General features: G+C 40.5%; 1 protein-coding gene across 1 annotated transcript in view; it reads left to right on the top strand.

The window, feature by feature from the left end:
• Positions 1–18761, top strand: part of LOC122798180 (ectonucleotide pyrophosphatase/phosphodiesterase family member 3-like) — an 835307-nt gene that overhangs the window by 342019 nt on the left and 474527 nt on the right. The window contains exon 7 of the mRNA XM_044066922.1: positions 4167–4246. Within this exon, the coding sequence (XP_043922857.1) occupies positions 4167–4246 (80 nt within the window). The remainder of the gene's footprint in view (positions 1–4166; positions 4247–18761) is intronic.

An 18761-nucleotide genomic window follows, 5' to 3' on the forward strand; every position in this document is an offset into this window, starting at 1 on the left:
GAGTAACTTTCACATAGTCACACAGTAAAGCAATGGAGGCTGAGGGACTCAAACCCGCTTCACCACAGGAAACAATGTTTTAACAGCTCCTTAATCCTGTGTGCCAACTGGCAAACAGATAATACAAATAAAGGCATAACTCACAAACCTTTCTGAATTGCTGTTTCCATGCCTCATGTATATGGTTTCCTGAGTCTGGATTATCAGTTAGTCAATGCTTGTTCTCATTTCAGGGGTAGGCCTGTATACATATGACAGTGGTGCAGTAAGTGATAGGTATGGAAAGGCAGTTGCACATACTGACAGAATGATGTTCCAGCACTTTTTAGGTAGAACCTGACTAGTCTGGAACAAATTATCATGGTATTGATCAACAAAGACATAAGCAACCTTCAGATATTGGACCCAACCCAGTTTTGCTTTAGCAAGGTAAGGTCATGCCTACTAAACCTGGTGGACTTCATTGAGAAGGTCACCAAGGCAATGGATGAGGGTAAACAGTGCATAGCACCCCACGACACAAACATCTTACAAAAGGACCTAAAACAGGCACATGACTGGTGCCAAAGTCATGGATTAAAATTCAATGAGAAATTGGCCACTCTGGCTAAATAATTAATTGATAAGACAACCCTAAAAATTGACCTGGTAGTCAGAGATCTGGGAACATGTATAGACAGTGATCTGGCCTTTGACCAACACGTGGGTGGTGTATTAAGAAAATCATTCTATGTTGCCCAAAATATAAGTAAGGGCATGGCACCTAGGTCCAAGGAACTCATAGTGCAATTTTATTTAGCTCTTATCAGACACATCATTGAGGGTAATACCCCCTTTAGCATGTACCTGACCAGAAATATGCAAAACATCCACAAAAGTTCCTTACCCAAGGAATCCAGGGTATAAACATATTGTTCTATACGGATAGCCTTAAAGTCTTACCTCTATACTGAGTCTCCTATTTGTTACTGAGAGGCAATCTATGCCTGGCATACGCGGATCCAGTTCTCATGGATGTTTGTCACATCTGTAAAACAAAGAGCATCAGAATCACTAGATTTAAATATACCCACTGCTAATAAATGCCCACAAAACATAAGACACAGCTGGGTTGAGTTGCACAGCTAGGCTTATAAAGGCCCTGGTGATCATTAGCCTAGTATTTACCTACAAAACTATGAGTAGCAGTAATACACCTGTACGTACTAGGCAGTGGTGGTATTATAACCTAATGATGTTTCCTTGTGAACACCTTGTTAGACAGCATATGACGGCATAGTAGCCTTTAGATGTCCAGCTACTGTGGTATCCCTCATAGTTTTTTTTTCTGGTATAATTGGCTTTTGTATCAAGTATTTAATCCTAATATCCTATTATATATCATTTTTATAGCGAATTAACACAATTTCTCCTTCTTTTTTCCACATCCTTTGTCGCTATTCTTTCATCAAAACAAAATTCTCTTTGCTTTGTCATTTCTCTCCCCTTCTTTTCTGTTATGTACAGCAGCTGCCACAGCAGTTGCAGTGGCTAGGCTTCATTCCACCATCCTCCAGTGAGCTGGACAGCCCCTAAATCTGCATTTGAGCTAGCTGAGGCTGCCTCCCAAATATCTGAACCTAGTGAGCTGATGGAGATAGTGCAGAACTGGTAGACAGATGCCCACACTGGCTCTCTGAAAGTACTCCAGTTGCGACTAGCAGAGTAGTGTCCCTTCCCAGCCCTTCCACAAACATACCAGCTAGGAACCAGTTGTGAAAATGGACAGGGTACTGTCTGACCTTCGTCTGTGAATAATGTGAGCAAAGTAGAATACGAGTCCATACTCAGCACATCCCCCATCAGGGGTTGTACCTCTCTTTGTGTCTATACCTTCCTCGTTTTGTTGTCCAATTCTCTCCATTACCAATGGCGTCCCTTTCTTTGTATGATATATCTAAATGCATTGATCTCCCTATTACTTAGTCCTTCAGCACTAGCTCCGTCAGTCATGTCATGTCTATGTTATGTGTTTCTGTGTTTGCCCCTGCTACTTACCCTCAAACCCCTACCATACTGTCACTTTCCCTTTCATCCTTCCCCATCCTTCTCTCTTGGATAAAAAGAAAATATGGGCACTGGTCCCACAACAAAATTACCCTTCCCTCCCAACCACACAACATTATTTCCTTACCTCTTTGCCTTATGTGCTTCCTTCTGTTTCCTGCCACCTTTTTATAGTGTTGCATAGCCCCCCCCAAAAAAAAAAAATGGGTATGATTAAATAATATATCCTTATGCACCTATACAGATATTAACTTTTTAAGCGAATTAGCAACTTTTCAAAACTGTCCCTGATTTGGGGTCTTTACCCCACCCCCATTATTTTTGGCAGCACTAATAAAGATTAATCACGAGAAAAAAAATGATGAGCTGTAACTTGTTCAGCTGTAAGTGAGGAACTTCACCCTCAATCCACTTTGCATTTAGCCATGTGTGGGGACGCCGCATGCATTGCCATTCCCTTGAATGTGTGAGCCTATTATAATTTAAAGCAATATTTTTTTTATTTATATAGCATTGCTACGTTTGACAGTCTTCTACCACATGTATCAGTGTGCTTTTCCTCTTTTAAATATTAAGTCACAGTGCTAGTAATACTGCTAATGGCTGCTGTATTTGTATTAAATTTATATACATGACTAGAAGTTGCAGTATTATGTGTTGCTGCTGTAAATCTAGTTACAAATTAAAGACTTAAAACTGTTTTCTATTGCTACTACCAATGTGATTTTTACAAGTTGTCTGTGTGCATCTCTTCTGTGACAGTCTTGCCTTATTTATCACATTTTTCAACAGCTGATCATCAAATCCATGAATGACTGAAGAAATCGCTATTGATATTATTTATGCAGTTGTGGGAACTTACAATTTAGCATTGCATGAACATTGTGTGATGCAGCTAAGACTTATGTTTTTTTCATGTGTTTTTTTTTTCAAAATATTCAGTTAAAACAATAGGAGCTGACTGCTTGAGAAAATCAGATAAATAACCTTACTTTCTGAATGGTCCTGAATACTGTTTTTTTGTCATTTTGAAAATAAATGCATCCATGAAAATGTAATTCAGATGGCATCATATTTGGAATAAAAAGACAGATTTTTGCTAGTAATGCTAACATAAAAAGTAAATGCATCCAAAATAAATTTGAACACAATCCAACAATGAGAAAAAAATCATCAGTGAGCCTCTTGTAGCAGTCTATGGAACTCTACTTAAAGTTGTCACTGGAAAAGTAGAAGTTAACGTCTACCATGTATGTGGGGCTTCTGCCTTCCCATACCATTTTTTGTAATCTGGTGACTGACTGCATATTCTGTCAAATTTTGTTTTTAAGCACCAAGTCAGATAATGAGAGTAGCTTGTTTATTATAGTGATCTCAGACAGAAATATGTGGCAAACCTTTCTCAGCTCTTTGTTCCCCAACCATCATGCATTTTTCCATTTGGGCTGTTTTTTTAATTCATATCACAGTCTGTATGGCTATTGCTAGAGGCATGTGTCTCTAATATTACATTAGAAGTAACTTTCTGAGTAAAATAAACTTTATACACAAGTGTATTAGATAATGTCAATAACTGATAAGAAGTAGAAAGAACGAATGCCTTAATGGAGAAATTCATGATCACAGGTTTATGGTTATAGTAGTCGTAGAAACATGCACTTACTAAAATGGAGGTAAAGAGGTTGGACAGGGAGATTATCTAACAGCACTTTGTCTTTTGATAGTGATCATCCTTGCATTTTACATACATGGTGAGTAACGGTGACTTGATTGTATTATTTTCTCTGCAGAAATATTTTGTGTTTCAAAATTCACTGGAAAGTATAGCATTGTTAATAAACCATAAAGGTAAAATGTTTGGATTAATGTTGTGAAACATGACTGCATTATCTTTGTACAAATTAAATACACCATTCTGGTTTGCAACATCTGAATACAGGTCTGGGATAAGTATAGCTGTAGGAGACATTTTAGCTTAGTAGGACGTAAATTACTTATAAAAGTTTTGTTATATCTGCAATAACTTTTATAGAGAGAGAACTTCCACAGAAAAGTAATGGTACTAGTAAACTTTTATCTGAATCATGCAAGTGAAAATATTTGTTTCTGTGCTTTTTTAGGGACTTGTGGAGTATATTCTCCGTATATGCAAGCAATGTATCCAACAAAGACATTTACAAATCATTATTCCATTGTAACGGTAAGTTGTTTTTAAGTGATGGGTTATGCTTACAATTGAATGTAGCTGTCTCTAGCAGTGTAAACTTCCTCAGTCTATTAGTCTGCCAAGGAGCTGCTCCTTTCCTGAATCTGTATATGTTGTTTTCTCTCCTTATCCTCTACAACCCCCCAACTACCCCCCCAACTACCGCCTGTGCTATAACGTCCAATGAAACTATCCTAGAGTCTGACTAAACTGTTTCATTTGTAACATTTAGTGCTTTTTGCCTGGAGTAGCTGCTTTTTCAGCATTCATGTGTTATATACTGGACTTGCTCTTAAAGAGTATTTTAATTTTCCAATTGTCATATCTACTTTTTAGAACCAGGAGCACTGAGTTTTGAACAATGCTACATACATTATAACCCATAGTGCCTTTTTTAGGCAAGGCTCAAATGATAAACCTACCGCCCTAGAAAACAAAAATGGAGAAAAACTAAGGGTAATACTGCTCAATGCCAGAAGTCTAAACCTCAAGATGAACGCCCTCAAAGCCCTCCTCAGTATGGAGAACATCGATGTCTGTGCTGTGACTGAAACCTGGTTCAAGGCTCCTGAGAGCACCCCAGCACTATCAGGTTATACCTCATATCATGCCCGCCCCAAAATCCGGACGAACCACAAAAGGAGGGAGTATCCATATTCATAAAGGATACCCACAGCTCCAGGTTAGTGGCAACGCACGAAGCATTGGAGACCATCCAGGTGCAATTAACCATAGGTAAAACTGCCCTACAGTTTGTAACATGCTACAGACCACCTTCTCAAACTCAGGAAACCCACACAGCCTTCCTGAAGACACTGGAGAGTATGAATGTCTCTCCAAACACCATCATATTGGGTGACTTCAACTACCCAAACATAGACTGGGAACATTACTCAAGCCCCAACACCCTAGCCCAAAGGTTCCTTGAGTTCATAAACTCAAATGCTATGGAACAACTAGTCACCATTCCCACAAGAGGAGAAAATATACTAGACCTGATCATCACAAACATGGGGACAAAATGCTCCACACCGAAGTATATCCTCATTGGTGAGATCAGACCATAAATTAATCTCACTGGAGATCCACATCCCGCCCCCACCCCCAGCAAAAAAGACCACAGTGAAGAACTTCTCAAAAGCAAACTTCACACTTCTTAAGACTGGAGTGGTATCCTTCAAGGCCCCCCGAGCCAGTGGAAACCACAACCCACGCTGCTGAAACCCTTACAAATGCCTTCTACGAGCACCTCCAGGAATGTATGGATCAAGCAATCCCTAATAAAATCAAGACCCTTTCCACCAAAGGCAGGCGCCCGGTCTGGTGGATCCCCGCCATAAACAAACTCTACAACAAGAGGAGAAAGCTACTACATGACAGAGCAAAATCCCTAAAAGGGAAGGCATCTCTGATCAATACTAGCAAAAAACTACGATCACTCATAAAATATAAAATCATCCAAGGCCAACTTTGAGAGAAAAATCGCTAATGACACAAAAGACAATCATAAAGCCTTCTTTAGCTATGTTAGAAACCTGGGTGGAAACTCCCAGATATGCTCAAAATTAGTCCAAAATGATAAAAAAATCACTGAACCCACAAACATTGCCAACATACTGGCAGACAGGTTCAGTGCAAATTTCTCCCCTCCCCCCCCCAAAAGGAGAAATATCTATCCCACCAGAGACTAGCCACCCAAACATCTCAGATGCCCAGGTGAGAGCTGCTCTCTAAAGCAAAAACACAACATCAATGGGACCGACGGTGTCCCCGGCTGTGTGCTACACAAACTCAATGAGGAACTAAACCCACACATAAGGCTGCTGTTTAATCTTAGCCTTACTACAGGATACTTACCCAAAGAATGGCGTACGGCAACTGTGGTCCCACTCCACAAAGGCGGTGCTTCTACGACCCTGAAATTACGCCCCATAAGCTTGACGAGCCTTGTCTGCAAAGCTATGGAGAGGATCATAATGGAACTCATAAATAAAGACATTGGGGACCTACAGACACTGGATCCTACCCAATTTGGCTTTGTCAAGGGCAGATCCTGCCTCTTGAACTTGGTCGACTTTTTCAAACAGTCACTAAGGCCATTGATGAGGGTAAGGCAGTTCACACAGCCTACCTTGACCTAGCAAAAGCATTCACACAATACCCCACTCGGGCATCATAGAAAAGCTCACCAGCTTAGATGTAAACCCATATGTCACAAGATGGGTTGCAAACTGGCTCAAGGACAGAACACACAGGGTTAGAGTTGCTGGTGCCATGTCAGACTCTAAGCCGGTCACAAGTGGTGTCCCACAGGGCTCAGTCCTGGGCCCCTCTTGTTCGGCATTTATTTTTCTGAAGTGCAGGCAAACATAGGGGGATTGTGGCTGACAAAATTTGCAGATGACTGCAAACTGGGCACCATAACTGACACTCCATCAGACACAGACATCCTCCAGAGAGGTCTCATAGAAATGGATAACTGGTGCCAGAGCCATGGCCTTAAGCTAAATGCCAAAAAATGTATAGTCATACCCTTTGGGAAAAACAAGGTAACCCCTAATTACCATATAGGTGGTAATCCATTAAACATGGAAGAAGTTATCAGGGACCTGGGGACCCAAGTTGACAGTAACCTCTCTTTTGACACTCACATTGCCAAAGTGGTTAGGAAGACCTTCTACATTGCCCACCTGATCATGATGGGATTCACATCCAGATCAGGAGAGGTCATTGTACCCCTGTACTCTTCACTTATCAGACCAATGATTGAGTACAACGCCCCATTCAGAATGTACCTTACCAGACACCTGCAGCAGTTGGAAAGACCCCAAAAGTTCCTCACCAAAAGGATAAAGGGGCTCAAACATATGTCATACGATGCCCGACTGAAGAAACTCCAGCTCTATTCAGTCGCATACCGTCTGCTCAGAGGTGATCTGTGCCTGACATACAAGGCCATGTCCAACCCGAATTAATGGACATGCTCCACCTCAAAAAATCCAAATCCACCAGAGCCATGAGAGCAAGAGACTTAAACCTCAACACAGATATAAATAGGACGTGCTGGAGGGACAGATTCATCACCCAGAGACTCCCTACACTATGGAACAGAATCCCAGTCCATGTGAGGCAGAGCCCCTCACTGACTCTGTTCAAGAGAAATCTTGACGAGTGGATGGGAGATGGTAGGTTTACCCCGGGAATCATCTCTGTATCACTGCTGGACAGAGGCACAGCAAACTAATGGGTATAGTATTCTCATCCTAAGGGGTGGTGAAAGCCACACACACTCTGGCTAGGCTTATAAATGCCCTAGGGCAGATAGCCTAGTATGAACCTATGAACATACACAAGACTCTTGTTTTACATTGTGAACTGCAACTTTTGTTTCCCTGTTTATTTTTATATGTCCTCATTTTTTTCAGCTTTTTTTTTTTTAATTTTATAATTCTTCTCTTATAAATGCACTTTATGGAATATTTCTGGCATAACTTAAACTGACATTAGGATTATCACAACAGTTAGCATCCTGTTAAAAAATACTATTCTAATTTTGGGCTAACTTTTAAAGGTTATTACGCTAACTTAAATTTACCGGATGCTCACTAAAACAGATTTGTTAAGTTGATATTTCTGAGTCTATATCCTGTTCTCATTTAGCCGTGTTGTCTCAATCAGCACATAGCTCTTGTATGTTTAAAGCCTAAAGAGTTTGTGTATTCATTCATTCATTCATTCACAAACCACAAGCGAGAGCAATTAACTGAGGTTCTAATAGCAGGATGATGTGGAATGTGCAAAGTTTGAAATTTACAGGTATATAAACCAAAAACAAAGAGGACTCTAGGAAGGTATGTAAACAAATGAAAAATTGCAAGGAAAAACATATTTCACAATAACATAAGCATGTCTACAATTAGTGAAGATTTTGAAACATCACAAACAAACTTAACTATAGGGCTGACGACCCTGAACTGTGTATACATTCTAAATTAGTAGTAGATGAGGAGTCATCAACCAGAGTGAGCTGTCGGTTTATTCTTTAAAAAGCTACTTATGTGCACAGTGAAACTTCTACAAAGAAAGCACAGTTCATAGGTTCATAGGTTAGTACTAGGCTAACTGCCCTTGGGAGCCATTTTAAGCCTAGCCAATTATCCCTTTTGAGACTAGTCCTACTTACTTGTAACAGTAGATGTTCATAGAACATACTGCCTTACTGGCATTCATGAAGTAGTGCCCTGCTACTCTCCTCTGGCCGACTGCTACATCCACAGTCTGTGGGTGTGATGGACCAATCACCTGCAGTACAGGGACTGCTTTACAGACCCACAGACAGGACCCTTTCAGTTTTATAGGGCCCAGCAGGAAGAGAAAATGGAAACACAAGCTTTCCAAACATAAACTGTTCCAATACTAAAACACACACACACACACACACACACACACACACACACACACACACACACACACACACACACACACACACACACACACACACACATGACACAAAACACAGTAAAGGCCTCAGAGCAATGCTTAATGTAAACTCAAACACCAAACTATATACATACAAATAGGGGGATGTGGGTGGGTATTGCCATTAGGGTAGTGTGTCCCACGAAAATCTACTGTTGCAGGCAAGTAGGACTTATGCAACCGTACTATGTTCAACAAACACACTACTTTACTGGCATTCTAGCTGATTCCCAAAGCTTACTCAACCTGAGAGGAGGAAAGCTAAGGGCCCAGGAGCCCATGGAGAATGGTCCTAGTGAAGCCTTCTCTGGATCTAGAAAATTAATCCAGCCTGTAGTGCTTCATAAAGTTATGGACAGAGGGCCAAGTTACTGCCTCTAGAATACTTCTAGGATTAACTCCTTTCTGATATGCAACTAAAGAGTAAAAAGCCCTGGTGAAATGTGCCTTTACCTTGCCTAGATTCACCTTGCCATGATGAGTGTAACAAAAAACAGTACCAGAGAACAACCAATGTGCAATGGTTTGCTTAGAGATAGGGTGACCCTTCTTTGCTCCTGTGTAGGAAATAAAAATCTTTCAACCTATTGGAAAGTTTCCATTCTGTCAAGGTAGTATCTGAGCTGCACATCCTAGGTATGAAGTAACCTTTCCCCCTTATTGTTAATTTCAGGCAAGAGCACAGGGAGGTTGATAGACTGGTCAAGAGTGAATTCTGAGACCACTTTCAGCATGAAAGAGGGGTTAGTGTGTAAGGAAACTCTATTGCTGTGGAAAAAAGTTAAGTTTGTCCCACCGTGACAACTTTTAGTTTCGAGACTCACCTTGCAGATGTCAGAGCTATAAGGAAAACAGTTTTCCATGTTAAGAGCTTCAGATCAGCCTCAGTAGCAGGTTCCAAAGAAGGTAAGGTCAATTTTTCCAAGATATAGTTGGGATCCCACTGAGGAGAAATTTGCTTGTGAGAGGTTCTCATATGAAATACTCCTTTTGTGAACTCTTTTATCAAATGAAAAGAGTAGTAACAAATTTTCTGGCCTCTTTTAACACCTGCTTCACATTCTCATGACATAAGTACCTACATGGAGTCAAGACTGAATCATCTAGGCTGGCAGTTGAAGTTGCTGCAAACTGGGGTGCACCACATGCTCTTGAGACTGTCTGAGCCTATTCAGAGTGTGAGGAAGTCTGTGGTAACTGCCCTTGCCCAATATCATTAAAAGGGAGAATCAAGATTGCCTGTGCCAATAAGGGGTCACCATCATGATCTTTGGCATTTCTTTGTGAATCTTCAGAAGTACGTTGTGAATCAGTGAAAAGGGTGGAAATGCATATAGGAATATTCCCATCCAAGGGAACAAGAATATGTCTGTCCTCCAAGCATAGCTGCAAGAATTTCTGGAACAAAATCTCTCCAGCTCTCTGTTTTGAAAGGGGATGAATAGATGTATTTAAGGTATTCCCCACATCTGGACTAGATCCTGGGACACCACTGGCTTGAGCTTCCACTTGTGTAGGTCTACCAAGATTTGGCTTAGTTTGTCTGCCACCATGTTTGCTCTGATGGGACGTATGATGCCAGAAGAGTCAGAGAATATTGTAATGCCAGCTCCCAGGCCATCACTGCTAATTGGTTGAGAGGGTATGACCTTGTGCCTCCTTGTTTGTTGAGGTACCACAACACTGTGGTGTTGCCTGCAACCACAAGAAAAGGACCCAGAGTCTATAAGTAGTGAAGGACTTTCAAGATGTAGATCACTGCTAACATTTCTTTGATATTGATGTGGTTTCATGCATCCTTGGGCCTCCAAGTGGCTTGCTTTACTCTCCCATGGACATAGCTCCACAAGCAAAGTTGGATGAATCTGTCTGGACAGATTCCAGTGGAACAGGTAGGAAGAAGGGGAGTCTTGGACTAATACTCAACTGTGCTATCCACCCCTGTAACTCTTGTCTGATGAAGGCCTGTACTGGCAACTGAGATCCTAAGGAATGTTTTTGCTGGGTGAAACAATTTCAAACATACCACTGAATTTTCCTCATGTGGAGCCGGGCCAGTGGTATCACCAAAATCACTGATGACATCAGTCCTAGAATTTTAAGAAATATCTTGTTGAGGCAAGGCTTCTCCTATAGAATTTCTGAAAAGTTATCTGGTAGGACAGGACCTTATCTTTGTAAAGAAAGACCATTATTTTGTCAGTGTTAATTAAGCAGCACAGAAAGATGAGTCTTTGTGAAGGTGTTAGGCATGACTTCTAAAGGTTCAACTTAAACCCTAGCTGTGAGAATAAAGTCAAGACCAGCTCTAGTAAATCCAAACACCTGGATACAGATTCTGCACAGTTCAGCAAGTTATCCCAGTAAGGAAAAATGTTAATGGCAAGAGTTCAGCAGTGAGCCATTACTGGACCAAGGCATTTGGTAAAGACTTGAGGTGCTGAGGATGTCCCAAATGGCAATGCAGAGAACACAAAAAAATTCAGATATCTCCTGAAGTGATGAGCAATGTGAAGATTATGATATGCATCCTTTAAGTCCAGGGTCACCTGGAAGCAGTGGTCTGAAGGAAGAGGAAGCACTGCGTAGGGTGAGCATCTTGAACTTGGGGACCTTGACAAAAGTGTTCAGAAAGGATAGTTCCAACACCTTTTTCCATGGTTGCTCTATATTTGGTAACCAGAAAAATTCTAGAACCTTTCATTCTCTATAAAGGAGGGACTGACTGTATGACCCCTGAGTTTGCATTTGGTGGAATATAGGAGGGAATAGCAAAGTCTGGTCTGATGCATGAGTGGGAATTTCCCTGAATGGAGGTGGACATTCCTTCCACTGCCACCTGTAACCTCGGCCAGAGATGTTGACCAACAATTTGTCAGAAACTACTGACAGGCAAGCCACCCTATTGAGAGCTAACTTTTAAGATAGGGCACCCAGGTGGTAACTTGGGAATGATGGGAACCGAGCCTTTGCATTGTCATAAGTTAGAAGGGGGGTTACCCTTTTTGGGAAAGGAACCCCTGTTGTTAGGTTTACTTGTGTTCTCCTCCAGTTATTTCCTTTTGTTACCTTGTTTTTTGTTAAAATGGGACTTTTGTTTGTAGGCCCACCAAAACGTATCCTGCTTACTGGGGGGAGGGACTTGGGGATATGGAACATTTTATGCATCTAGTTGTTGTACCAAACACACAATCAGAATGAAGTGGAGGATTCATAATCTCATTTTTCAACTCATTAGAAAAGTTTTGGCTGCGTAATCAACTATACCTCAGTATTGGTCCCATCCAAGGAACCCTTTAAAACATGCTTAGACAACTGAGAAACATCAGAAAAATTTCCTTTACATATTAATTTTTCTCACCAGGTAATGATGCAGTGAACTGATATAAACTATACATATATACATCAAAACAAGGTCTCACATAAAACACTGGTAGTTAAACACTTTAAAAGCTACCATGCCGGACTGCACCAGCTTTGGTCCTTGACATTCTAGCTACCCGCTTAGCTCATCTTAAGGGACTGGGTTTGATGAAGACATAGTCTTTTTATTGGCAATGATCACCAGGGTCTGCTGACAAGAAGGCTTGGAGGCCAGGTATGGCTGAGTAGACCTTGAATTTCTTAAACACTTTTTTAGGCAGAAGCTCATTCAGAAGAATAAGAAAATGACACACTTACCTAAAAACTTCCTCCAATCCTGAGAACAATAGAAGGAAGGTTGCCACATCTGGGGCCTCATTCTCCAAAAGATCATAAACAGAATACATCCCCAAATCTCGCCAGTCTTTGGGAAAAGAGCATATCTGTTTGAGTTTCTGAACCTGCTAGTCATCAGAGGAAGCTGACTGGTCAGACTGATACTTTAGAAGCCTCAGATCCTGTATCCCCTTCAAAATCAGGATCCTTGTGGTTCAATGGTGATGGGAGCACCAGTGCTACTCACAACTCAGGTATCATCCAGTAATCAATCATGAATAATGGATCTAACCATAGCCACCAGCTCAGTTGAAAAGAGTCACATTTTGTTGACCTGTAACATGGTGGGTCTTCTGTCTCTTCCTTGCAAGTACAACACTAATGGAAGAATCCCTGGGGGAATGTATCAACACTGGCAACAGATTATGTTCCCCTGACTCCCCCTGCACCTAAAGAGTTTGGTTATGCCGTACTTGAACCAGGCACTGGTACAGCCCAGAAGGAAGTGTCTGACCCTCATGTCATGCACAGTCGTGGTACTATCACTATACCAGGAGACCTGCAGGCAAAAGAAGGTAAGTGGTCCAATAGCCTGCCCAGGGCTACTGCACAGTCACAAGCCACAGGCCTGACTAGTTTCATCTGTGAACCTTGGAATGTATATCATACCTGACCTAATTAACTATGACTTCAGAAATCTTAGAAAGCTTGAGCCCCATCAGATCAGCTTTGTTAAAAATAGATCCTGTCTAATGAATCTGATCAATTTCTTTGAAAGAGTAACTCAAGCCATAGGCAGCAGGCATGCTGTACATGCATCATTAACAGATCAGACAACATGCTAACATAATAAACATTCTAAATGAGCACCAGAGTGACACATATGTAGTTAGGTGGATATCAAATTGGTTTCTGTATAGAACCCATGTAATTAGGGTGGCAGGTGCATCCTCAACAAACAAGAAGGTGGCCAGTTGTGATCTTCAGGGCTCTGTTCTGGGACCGCTGCTCATTGACATACATTTTGCAGATCTCCAAATTACAAATGGGGATCTTTGACTAACCAAGTTTACAGATGACTGTAAACTTGGTGTCTTCCTCAAGTCCCTATTTGATAAGCAGAAGCTCCTGATGGAACATGTTCATGTCAAAAAATAGTGCTCAGAAACAGGTTAATACTAAATGCTAAAATGTGCAATATCATCACATTTGATAAAAAATACCTTTATCCATATTATATTATAGAGAGACCTTGGAACATGTGGGTAGATAATTCCTTTGCCTTTGTCCATCACATTGCAACATTGGTTAGGAAGTTGTTTTACCTGGCACATCTAATTGCAAAAGACATTTGATCTAGATCCAATGAAGTTCTTAACTCACTATAGTCTGCACTCATCAGACCTATTATTGAATACATTGCCCCTTTTGGGATGTATCTTATGATTCATATCAAGCACGTGGAGAGTCCCCAGTGGTTGCTTACTAAAAGGCAATGGACTGAAATGACAAGAGATACCAGGAGATGCTGGTAGTACTTCTCTTTATTCAGTGTCCAATAGACTCTATAGGGGTGATCAGTGCCTACTGTTTTGGGCCATTAGGGATACACTTGTCCAAGATCTCTTATTTCCCCACAAATCAAACAGTCTGAATAATACTAGAACTATGGATTTAAACTTGCATCAGGAAATAAACAGAACATGGTGGGGACACATGTTTGTCTTGCAAGAGACCAGTTTGCATAAAGGCTAAAGTCTTCACCTCCCATGCACAAGGTACAAGGTTTGATCGTGACCTCTGGCCAATGCCTCATATTCTCATTGTGTCTCTGTGGAGTTCTTTCACCTTTGAAAAACATGCTGTTTCCATCTTAAACACATCAAAGGCTGGAGCTGTGGGCAGCAACATAGACTCTAGATGGTGCCCCACAGGGGTAGGATTTGTAGATATCATCAGTATTGGAGTACCCTCAAGATAAGAGAGCATGCATCACAGACTGTGTGCCATGGCAGGGCTAGCCATTCAACGGTGTAAAATATAGCTCTAGGTTATTCAGTTGTGTTGACTAATGTCACTAAACGAGCATGGGTATTTCTGGGGGGTTGAGGAGGTGGGAGGTTGTATGTGCTCCTATTTGCCAGTGTGTGCCTGCCATAAGCCCAGCAGCCTAGTGACAATAAGCTGCTGGGTGGCTGGTGTTTAGCAGATGGAAAGACTACTTCCAGCAGCCTCTGAATGAAGAAAACCTCATAGAAGCTATACTGTCACATGAACAGCCTACAATTATAGAAACGGGAGGAGCTCACCACAGAAGAAGTAAGAACAGCACTAAAAATGAGGTCAGGGAAAGCAGCAGGCTCAGATGAGGTCACAGCAGATTTACTAAAGATACTGGGTGAGACAGGGGGAAAATAGATTCTGAGGGTATTCATAGCATGGTGGAGAAAAACCCATATCCCAGATGACTGGAGGATAAGCATACTAGTACCAGTACTCAGCAACACAGGGCACATTCACAACTGTGGGCAGTACAGAGGTATAAAACCCCTGTTACATTGCATGAAAGTTCTGGAGATGATGATTGATAAATGAATAATCAGAGTAGCAGAAGGTATGATGGGAGATGAGCAGATCAGATTCATATCAGGATGCAGCACAACAGACCCAATGTTTGCATAGTTGATATTTGAAAAGAAGTTACAGATGAGGAAAGACTCCAACTACGCATTCCTAGACTTGGAGAAAGCATATGACAAGGTCCCAAGAAAGCTGATTTGGGCAGTCCTGCAGTGGTTCAAAGTCCCAGAAACATTGGTAGGATTAGTGCAGGCTATGTACAAAGGCCAATGACTCAAGTACGAACAATGTTCGGTTTCACACAGAGGCCCCCCCCCCACCGTGGGAGTGGGTGTGCATCAGTATTTAGCTCTGAACCCACTGCTCTTCATAGTGGTGATGGACCACATTAGCAAACAGGTCAGAGGGGACAGATCAACAAACTTGCTATATGCAGACAATGTGGCATTACAGGCAGACTGAGCAAGAACTTCAGCAAAGGATAGTTGAATGGGATGCAAAACCGTAGGCAGTAAATGAGGAAAATTAGAAGAAGTTGAGAACTAATACAGATGGGAAAATAGTGGAACAGGTTAACAGCTTCAAGTATCTGAAAGGGGTGGTTGAGGAGAAGTGACGTCTGAATGAAGAGGTCAGAGCTAGAAATAGAGGAGCTGCTTCCAACTGACACAGACTATCAGGTGTGGTATATGACAGAAGAATGCCAAGAAAGCTGAAGATTAAGGTGTACAATACAGTGGTGTGACCAGTACTACTGTATGGTACAGAAACCTTGGCAGTAAAGGCAGTGCAGTTGATGAAGCTAGAGGTGATGGAGATGAAGTGCCTGCGATGGGTGGTAGGGATGCATACTCTGGACAAATGAAGAAACGAGGACATGACAGCAGAAGCCAAAATTTCTCCAATTGCAGAAAAAGGTCAAAGAGAAAAGATTACAGTGCTTTGGGTACATATGCAGAAAAGTAGGAAGACAATCTGGTGAAGAAGATTTGGGACAGACAGGAAGAAGGCAAGAGAAAACAAAGGCATCTGACAGAGAGGTGGATGGATTGTGTGAGAGAAGACCTGTGACCATGAGGCATGAGTGTTGAAGAAGGCAGGAGAGTAGCATTGAATAGGGAGAGTTGGTGACAGTTGACATGACACCCTGACCCCATGTAGAAAATGGGAAAAGGGTAGGCTGATGCTTGTGATGATGGTACTTAGCATGTCTCTTGAGCAATCTAACACTTTATGCCTGCAAAAAAAGAGACAACAAGATGGGTATCCACAAATATACCACTGGTATGACTGGCCTGTTGCTTCATGAAAAAGGAGTTGAGGTATAAAGGTGAGTACTGGCAAGGCCCAGTTGACTTGTATAATCTAGTTTATATATATATATATATATATATATATATATATATATATATATATATATATATATATACATATACACACACACACACACACACACACACACACACACACACACACACACACACACACAGATATATATATATGGATCACCTTTCAAATCCTGCAAGACCAAAATCCCACACGTTATTTTTGTTCAATTTAACAACATTAGTAAGAAAATTATTCACAACATATGTTCAAGGACAGCAATTGCTTCAGACTGTAAAAAAAAAACTACCAGGGAACGGAACCCATACTAGACATTGTTTATGTTCCTAAAGAAATTACTGTTACTTCATGTCAAGTTTTACCACTGTTGATGTGCAGTGATCATGGGGTTATGAAGGTTAATTTGTTGCTAGATAATTCTGCTAAACTGAAGACTAAACTAATGCACAGAAGATTAATTACAGATTATATGGAAGCAAAACAGTCACTATATAAAACTAACTGGAGTGATGTGTTCAGTGGAGAAACTGCAGATGGAATGTGCAAAGTTTTGAAAGAGAAATTGTTTAAGTGGAAAAAAAAAGTTTGACATCAGGATTTAGGTATATAGCATCAGGGGTATATATTTCCATAAGAACAAGATACCGGATTAAAGTGAGAGATAGAAAATATAAGAAATGGAAGAGAGGTCGAACTACAACTGTGAAAACTGAAATAAACAAGTTGGACAAACAGATTGAGCATAGTGTAAGAAAAGATCAAGAAAAATTTGAAGAAAATGTATATAAAGATATTGAGCATAATATGGAACCATTTTACAGATACATAAACTGCGGATGGAGTAAAGTCATACAAATTAATAAACTGTGTGTAGATTCTAAAATTTATTCTCAGACACAACAGATTAAAGATACAGTTGCAAAATCTTATACAAAACAATTTGGCTTCCCAAAGGGGGTGATAATTTGTCCTAGTGACATCCAGGTAACTTCAGATACCGGAATCAAATTAGATTATACTGAAAAAGAATTGCGCCAACTGGATCCAAACAAAGGACAGGGAGGAGATGGAATTAATAATAATGATCTAAAAACACCTCAGCAAGAACTTACTGTACTGTTATATCTATTAATTACTAGGTCATATAAATATGGGGAGAGTCCTCAAATTGGGAGACACGTGCTTACTAAAGTTGTCTTTAAGGGAAAGGGGAGTAGGAAAAACACAGAGACATATAGACCCTTACGTCTACTTTCATGTTGTGGAACAATAATGGGGAAGGTAATATTGGATAAGTTATTGCTAGAACTGGATAGGCTTGGGACTTGGAACCAGATAGCATGCATATGTTGAAAATAGGTCTAGGACCACCTATAACATGATGTTCTATTACAATATAATAACAGCTATGAGTGAAAAACTGTGCTGTGATGTAATTTATATAGATTTAACTTTAGCATTTGACAGGGTCATACACAAAACAGTGATCAATAAATCAGAACAACTAGGTATCAATGTACTCTTGACAGGATGGATAGCTGCATGGCAAGTATCATACAGTAATTGGACAGGTGATATCCTTGGTTACAGTCACGGTGTCCCACAGGGCTCTGTCCCAGGCCCTTACTTTTTAGATTGTATCTTTCAGATCTAAGTTTTTCATCTGAGGTGTTCTACAGTCTGTATGCAGATGACCTGAAATTGGGTAAACTGATTACATGTGCTACAGATAGGGCATGTCTGCAAAGGAACTTGACTAAATTGACCATTTTGGGCATAGGAGAATAATACATTGACAAATATATCAAAAGCTAAGCATATGAGATACCTTATAAGAAAACAAGCATGAGTAAACTGGCAAAAGTACAGTGGAAATATACCAAGGGTATCCATGGATGTGAAAATTTAAGTTATTATGAAAGACTGAAATATTTGAACTTGTACAGTGTCTCTTATAGATGTTTAAGAGGAGATCTTATTCAAGTATATAGGGCATGTAGCGACAACTTCATCTGGGAATGTTAAGGATTATCAAAAAGTACTAGAGAATCATCAGATAACCTATGTAGAAGATTCTATAGGAATGAGAAGTGTACTAATTGGTTCTCTGACAGAGTAACTGATGCATGGAACAGACTACCAAATAACATTAAAGCAAGTACTAGTTTAGATATTTTTAAGAACAGCCTGGACATTTATTATGGGAACAAGTGTTTTGGTATATTGGCAGGCTAGAAGGGCATTAATGCCTGTGCTTGAAATACTTGTATGTATGTATATATGTAAAGGTCTAGGTAGGTGGTAGAAATTCTTATCCCATGTTCATAAATGTTATTTATATAAACAACATATTTTACAAGAAATTTTAATTTTCTTTTGTGTTACATATTTATCACATTGCATA

The sequence above is a fragment of the Protopterus annectens genome, chromosome 3.part1 (assembly GCF_019279795.1).
Source record: "Protopterus annectens isolate FY-2018-M chromosome 3.part1, PAN1.0, whole genome shotgun sequence".
Taxonomy (NCBI): domain Eukaryota; kingdom Metazoa; phylum Chordata; order Ceratodontiformes; family Protopteridae; genus Protopterus; species Protopterus annectens.